Consider the following 7,498-nt stretch of genomic DNA (forward strand, 5'->3'; position numbering starts at 1 on the left):
CAGACTCAATCTCGTGTGTCCTAAAGAGGCAGTCTGGGAGATTGAGCTGGGACACAGAAATATAATTTCCAGGAAAATCTGTGCCATGGGGCTGGTGGAAGAGTATTTGACAGGGACCATGCAAGAACACAGACCTACTAACCACACTTGCCATAGAACCTGACGGGCCAATTTCCACTCAAGGGTATAGAGACGACCAGGCTGGAGGAGGGTGGTCAGCTGGTGAGGGCAGGGAGGATGTGAATGCTTCCAGAGTGGAGCTCTGGAAGGGGGTCATGAGTTCCTGCTGATGGGGAGGGTGAATGGCAGAGATGAATGGGAACCACCAGACCCCAAAGGAGGAGGGTGGTTTGGAGAGAATTAGAAGAGGGCCTTCGGGGGCAAGGGAGGACGTGTCAATGTGGCCAGGGAGAGCACACACAGGACGCAGACCTGGGGCAGTCCGCTGACTTGACTGCAGGGATGGTAGCAGAGGCTGGTCCAGAGTCCCCACCACAGGATGCGACAGATACTGTTCTGGAAAAGGCTCTGACGTGGAGCAGTGCCCCTCCCCGGCCCCCTAACCCTACCCCTACCCCTCCAGAGAGAAGGCAGAACACATAATATGAGAGGTACTTTTTTTGGAAACTGCTGTGAAACTGGGGAGGGGGCAAAACAAGGGTAGAGGAAGCCCTAGCTGAGGCAGAACAGGAGGGAACGAGCTTGGCCACAGCTCCCGGGCTCCAAAGGTACCAGCTGCCCCTCCTGCAGGAAGACGATGGGCTCAACCTGTAAAACAGCAGAGTCAGGGAAGAGCCTCAAGCCAGGGCCAGCCCCCAGCCCTGCTCAACAGCCAGGACTGTGGGAAGGGGTACGGTGTGTGTAACACTCACTTCAAAGTGTCAGGATCCTGAGAGCCATGTCCTTCATGGTGTCTGCAACAGGGACAGGCATTAGTAGGCACTCCAGAGAGAGGGATATGGAAGCCCGTCCCCTATCCCCGTGAGGAACCGCGTAGCCCTGAAACCTGAAACCCCCTCCAGACCCGATGCAAAGAGCTCTGGACCAGATCACTCCCCACCACCGGAATTGAATGTGAAACTGGTTCCTAAAGGGAAACAAAGTGTGCCAGCAGCTCTGATGCTGTGGGCCGTGCCACAACCATTCAGATCTCGTCACACACACAAACAAACAATCCAACAAGAACCTTAGAAGCCACACCAAGCAGCAGTTCAAGGGAAAATCAACGAGGCATCTCTAAAAGTCCTATCAGAAGGAGTTTCACTAGGACGGGTCTGGTTGGCACAGTGTGCGTGCAGTCCAGACAGTACTTTGCTGCTTGTACACATGCCCAGTTGTACATGCACAGCCGGCTCCAGGGCCAGGCCTGCTAGGTTCTCCTCCCCACAGGGATGTTGGTCCCTGCGAGGCTGACTGCACCTGCAGCCCACCCCCACCCCAGGTGCCCACCCGGGTTCTGAACTAAGATACCGCTCTCCGTCCCTGGTTCCTCATACCAAGTTTCTTCTTAAGGGCGTCTACTTCTCTCTGTAGCACGAGACACTAGGCCAGCAGACACAGGAGGAAGAGAAATGATTAGTATAATCTGGCCTCCTCTCTCTTCCACCTTCTCCTCTCCACCGGGCCCTGCACCCCAAAGCCGGGTGGCTAGAATGGCAAGGGCTCCTCAGTGGAAAGCAGGTGGGCTCCCTCCATGGGGTACGTGATGGGGGCAGGGGAGGGGTGGCCCCACACATGTCAGCTGAACTTGGACCCAGATCCCACCCTCGAGTTTGGGCCTGCATTTCCAGGAGCCAGACGAAGCATTACCCAAGGACAGCCCGGCATTCCCAGTGGCTGCTGCGGCGTTTCCGGTCTTGGGGGATGGTCCAGTGGCTCCCAGTCACCTGAGAGGGAAAGGACACACAATCCAGCTTCCCAGGCTCCCAGTGAGGTGGAAAGGGCCAAGTGGGGTCTACCGTGAGGTGAGGCGGCACCACCCTCTGCTGGCGACCAGCCGCCCCTGCTCTGCCCAGAAGCCCGAACCTTCTCTCTGGGCCTGCCTCCGCTGTTACCCGGGGGCAGCCATTTCGCCATTGCATTGTGGTCCCCAAGCTATGTGCCTCTGGATTCGCCCCTCCCAGAGCTGCAGCCACAGCCAGCACGTGGGAGAGCAATGTGGGCGAAAAGGACTTAACAGAAAAGGCTGTTCCCCTGTAAGGCTACACCCGGAGGAGCTGTTTGTGGCACTGCCACCGATCAGCCCCGCCGCACAAACCCCACACACAGGATGATGTGGCTCAAGGCCAGCCCTGCCAGCACCCCGTCTCCTGTGGGAGAAGCTGCCTGGCAGAAAGGCTGTGCCCCCAACAGAGACAGAGCCAGAGCTTTCTGCCCTCCACCCCTCTCCCCTCCCCTCCTATCAAACCCACGACACTCACCTGAGGGGGCAGGCCCCCCGGGCATGACTTCTCCCTGGTTCAGGGCCAAGGGCTCTGAGTTTCCTGGATCTTGGGGGCCTCTGGTGTCGACCTCGCCACTGCTGGCTTTTCCACGATGCATGCGCGGATAAGATGTCCCTGGCCTGTGAGCTGGCAGCTGAATCAAAAATTTTTCACCGATTTGGACTAAGGAAGTGAGTGTGTGTGTGTGTGTGTGTGTGTGTGTGTGTGAGAGAGAGAGAGAGAGAGAGAGAGAGAGAGAGAGAGAGTGAGTTGTGTGATTCGGGCCGGGGTGAGGCAGGGAATCGGGAAGGGAATTGAAAGGTTGATCTCATTAGCACTTTCTCCCTCCGTCAGCCCCAGGCCAGCAGGCAGAGCTGATCTAGGGACAACAGTGGGGCACTGAGTAAGCCCAGGGCCCCTGCAAGGAAGGTCTGGGGAACACCTAGGAGATAGGATTCAGGAAGCTGGTGAGTCTGAATACTGAGGCTTTTCGGGGAAGCTTTTAAGGGATCCCCCGACCCAATTCAGCTACCAACCCTCCCTTCCATCCCAGCCCCAGTCTCTCAGAGGACGCTGGAAACAGGCCAAGGGTGGAGAACCAGGCCCAGCACACCCGAAGTGCTACCTTACTGTTTGTCCCTAGTAAAAGGAGCCCGATCAGGCATCATAATGACCCAGTGACCGAGGGGCACCCAATGACGACCCCTGAGGGGTGGACAGAGGCAGCATGGGTGAAGACGTGTGCTCTGGGTGCGGTGGGGGCGGGGAAGAGTGGGGAGACAGGAGGAGCCTGGCCTACTCACTTGGCCCTTTGGGGCTGGGTCTCTATTTGGGTCCTTATCTTCTCCCGCCACAGCCTCAGACTCCCTTGTCCACGTGACCACCGATTTCTTCCCAGCGCTGGTGTGCTTGGCCTGTTTGGTTCCGGAAGGGCCCAAGGTATACCTCTTGGATCTCCCAAGCAGCGGAATACCAGAGACTGGGGGGAAGGTGGCCGGTTCCAGCGGAGGTGCCCAGATTCGCTGCCCCCAGGAAGGGAAGTTTTTCCCCAGGGCAAGTGTGGAGGCTCCCCCGAGGGATTTCTTCTCCAGGGTCCCCTTCTTCCTAGGAGTGACCTGCGGCAGGCCACCTGCCGTAGCAGCAGCAGCAGCAGCTCCCGGGTAGCTGGGCTTGCTGCCCCCGTTCCCCCAGAGCACGCTCTGCATTTTCTTAGGGGAAGAGATGCCCTGCTCTCCCACGCCCTGCCTTTCCACAACCGAAGAGAGTCCTCGCAGAGCCGAGGACAGGGAAGAGCCTGTCACGTGAAGGAAATTCTCCCTGACTTGGAAATTCGAGTGACTGGGAGTGTCCCCGGGATCCTCGGGTCTGCTGGGCTCGGCCTGGCCTCCTCCTCCGGGGTAAGTACTCACCGTCATCAGCTCTGTGTCACTGAACTCATCTGAGGACTCGGAGTCGGATAGCTGCCGGACCAGGCCTTCCTCGGAGAACCGCTGGCGATCCGCAGCCACGTTCAACCTACGCTTAGTGGCTCTCTTAGGCTTCCCCCAGGCCCGACCCGCTTCGGGCCCACCGAGGTGGAGAGGGCCGGCCAGAGCCGGCGGCGCTTCCCCACAGCTCTGGGCGGTCGCTCCTGGACCGCCGGGACCCGCCTCGAGGCCGGCGGACACTTCGAAGGAGGCGCAGGGCTCCGCCAACGGGTATCTGCGGAAGCCCAGCACGTCCCAGTCGTACAGCTGCTGCGTGGTGCCCGCCGCAGACTCCTCGGCCAGGTCAAGGAGGTCCCTCATGTCGTCAGCCGGGGAGCCAGGTCGGCCTTCGCGGCCACACACCACCGGCCCTCCCGCTTCCAGCATCTCCCACTCTGACTGGAAGCCCTTGGGATCCGGGCAGCCGCTCCCGCCCCCGCCGCTCGGCGGCTTCCTGGGCTCGGGGCCGCGGTCGGGTCCCCGCGGAACTGCGCGGCCGGCCGGGTGGACGCCGGCCCGCTCCCCGCCCTCTGGGCCGAAACCCGTTCCCCACACAGACACCTCATCTGGGGAGCTCATGTCGCGACGCGGGCGGCCGCGGAACCGGGGCGACTGTTGATGGCCCGAGTCGCGGTCGCGGTCACGGCGGATGAGGCGGGCGGCGCTCAGAGGGCAGCTGTCAACCACCTCAGGCGCCGCACGAGCTCACCTCAAACGAAACGAGGCGCGACTTTCAGCGCGCCTCCCATGCCCGCGACGCGGCCTTCTCATTGGTCCGGCCCCCGCCAACCAGCAACCTTGTTCGCCTGTCCCCTCGAGGCCTAACCAGTGGGGTCGAGGGCCTCTGCTTTGCCCTCAAGCCCGTGGGTGGTCCGAGCAGTTGGCTGGTGAAGGGGATGGTGGGAGTGTCTCCCTCTGTCAAGCCTCTCGGCCCGCCTCCTCCTGTCCCGCCTCCCCTTTCCGGTTAGAGTCGCAGCTCTGAGCCTCCGTTTCCCATCTATACAGGGGGTCGGGGAGTGAGGGCGCCGGGCTCCAGGGGTGGTGAGGATGAAATGTCAAGATGGAGGCACTGGATGCCTAGCACGCGCCGAAAGCATTTGCCAGCCTCCCTTCCACCGCAAGCCTTACGACCCAACGGGAGAATGGGCATAGGAGTCCCGCAGTCAGTGATCAGGGGTCGGCCAGAGAGCAAAGGGATCGTATTTTCGTTCTGTAAGGTCTCTGTCTCAACTGCTCCATCAAATGTAGCTCAGGAAACGTTATTGGCAGGCGGGTTTGGCGGAGAGACTGGGGTTGGCAGAGAGATTGGGGTTGGCCTCGCTCCATCAGCCCTTCCCCCCTCTGAGGCAAATTCAAAGAAGAGGAAATCGCAGTGGCCAGTTACACCCCAAAAGATGCTCGCCACCGCTGATCCTGGAGATGTGAACTAAAACCACGAATCAGGTTTCACACACTAGGTTGACAACCTTCAAAGAGCTTAACCATTCCGAGGGTGGGAGAGGTGAGGAGCAAACCCCTGTGGCGGTGGTGCAAGAGACCCATTTGGGAGGTAATTTGGCAGAATCCATTGAAAGCAACTTAGTGCCAGCACGGACTCTGTGCCTGGCACTCTTCTAAGCGCTGGGCATAAATAGTAATGCATCAGCGTGACACCCCTAGAACTATAGTACCAACTATTACTGGCCTCTTACCGGTGAGCAAACAGGCATTGAGAGGTTCAGCCACTGGCCCAAGGTCATTCGGCTCATGGGGATCAGCGGCAGGATTGAAACCAATCAATCTGACTCCAGAGTCCTTGCTTTGAGCCAAAGACCTTAAAAAGGAAGAAAAAAAAAATAGGTATTTCCTCTATGTTCCGGCAAGTCCGCTGCCTGGTACTTCTTCCGGAGACACGCTGGTACCTGTAGTGTACAGGAGCCCATGCACAAGGGTGTTGGTGATGGGAAAAACTGGGAGCACTCCAAATTCCCATCAGTAAGGAAATGGATGAATGCAACGTGGCTTAGCATCCAGTAGCATAAAGCGTGGCAGTCCAACGGAATGCATCAGGCCATTCTCACAGCTTTCCAAAGCACCTGCCTGACTTCAAACTGCAAGTTGCAGAACGATGGCTTTGGATTCACATTTGTAAGTTAAATCACTTGCGTGCGTGGGCACACACACACACCAGTCAATCCTATGTACTATATGAGAATTCATTTAAGTATATGTACAAGTATGTTTTAAAGTTTTGAAGGACGCACAACCAAGGCCTACCAGTTGTGATGGCGGTCGGTGTGGATAGCCAGGTGTCTCTCAATTTTTCTTGGAACTGTCAGTTCTCAGCTTCCCTGAGCTGAGCAGTACTGATGTCTGGGGAGTGGTGCCTCCCTTGGTTTCTCTATGGCCCATGGGTGTTAGAATTTCCCTTGTCTGCCACCCAACTCCTACTCTGACACCCCTCCATTCCTCCCATACCTTCCTTCTGCTCCTTCCCGTTCATACTCCTCTGTCTTCAGTCACCTCTCTCTCCTGCATCCTGCTCTGGCTGACCTCCTGGAGAGTCCTGGCGTGTCTGAACCGCTGTTGCCTGTGGAACTCAAAGGCCCAGTTTTCTGAGCCTGAGTTTCTGCACCTGAGAAGCTGGCCGTGCTGGAGAAGTTACAGAGCAGGGGAGACTGGGTGCACTGTAAATCTGCAATCCTCCTCCTCGAGCCTGCCCCCGATGGTGCCTGCCTGTTTGTGGATACCGCCCTCTTCCACTTCTCCCAGTGACTTTTTAAGGCATGGTGTGCTATTTCAAATATGTTAAAATGGATAAGGAAGGATATAGCAAAATCTCCTGCATCCACCAGCATCCTATGAAACATTACCAGTGGATCCAGTGGAAGCCTCCATCTTCCCTCTCACCATTTCCATTCCCTTCCTCCCTCCCCCATAGAGAGACTCCCGGAACTTCTCTCCTTCTCCACTCTCTTCGTCCCTGTGGCTCTCCTACCTCCTCTTCCCATACATCCCATACGTCTCCAATGATGTCACTAATCTCTGCTTTACCCCGTTATGCTCACCAGGATCCAATACTGGTTTGGACGTACTCTCTTGGCCCGGGGTGGGAGCCAGTGGCAGAGGTTCCTCTTGGCTTTCCCCACCGTGATAGCTCTTACTCCACAGACCAATGTGTAGGTCATTGCTCCAACTGCCAAGTGTATCACTTAGAATTATCAGCTTGGGGACTGGAGAAATGACCACTATGTTTGTCCAGGGACCCAGTCAGCTCACCGTGAACTGATCTCTATCCCCAACTCCTTTTACTGCCAGAACCTCATAAGCCCCACTCTAATGGGGCCCCATCATGACACTTTGGGCTTCCGGGATCAATGTCAGCTCAGAAACTGTGTCCAGTAGTCCTAGATATGTCTGTGTCCGGTGCCAGTGTGCAGTCACCCAAGCATCTAAGAAAAGTGCTATGAACATTTGCATACAGATTTTTTGTGAATATAAGTTTTCATTTCTCTTGGGTAAATATCTAGGAGTTAACTTGCTGGATTGAATCGTTAGTGTATTTTTAACTGTTTCCAGAGAGTCTATACCATTTTTTGCATTCTCACCAGCAATGCAGGAGAGTTCTAG

General features: G+C 57.0%; 1 protein-coding gene across 1 annotated transcript; it reads right to left on the reverse strand.

Annotated features, from left to right (window-relative positions):
• Nucleotides 1-2,773: 2,773 nt before the first annotated feature.
• LOC309796211 (uncharacterized protein CXorf49 homolog) lies at nt 2,774-4,568 on the reverse strand (the record flags this gene model as incomplete). The annotated part of the gene is made up of 2 exons (XM_082609268.1): nt 3,205-4,568; nt 2,774-2,802 (listed from the first exon to the last, which is right to left on the reverse strand). Exons 1-2 carry the CDS (start codon nt 4,466-4,468, stop codon nt 2,774-2,776), a joined length of 1,293 nt encoding a protein of 430 aa, XP_082465394.1. The 5' UTR covers nt 4,469-4,568.
• Nucleotides 4,569-7,498: the final 2,930 nt, after the last annotated feature.

Source organism: Mesoplodon mirus (assembly GCF_964341445.2).
Source record: "Mesoplodon mirus genome assembly, chromosome: X".
In the NCBI taxonomy this organism is placed as follows: Eukaryota; Metazoa; Chordata; class Mammalia; order Artiodactyla; family Ziphiidae; genus Mesoplodon; species Mesoplodon mirus.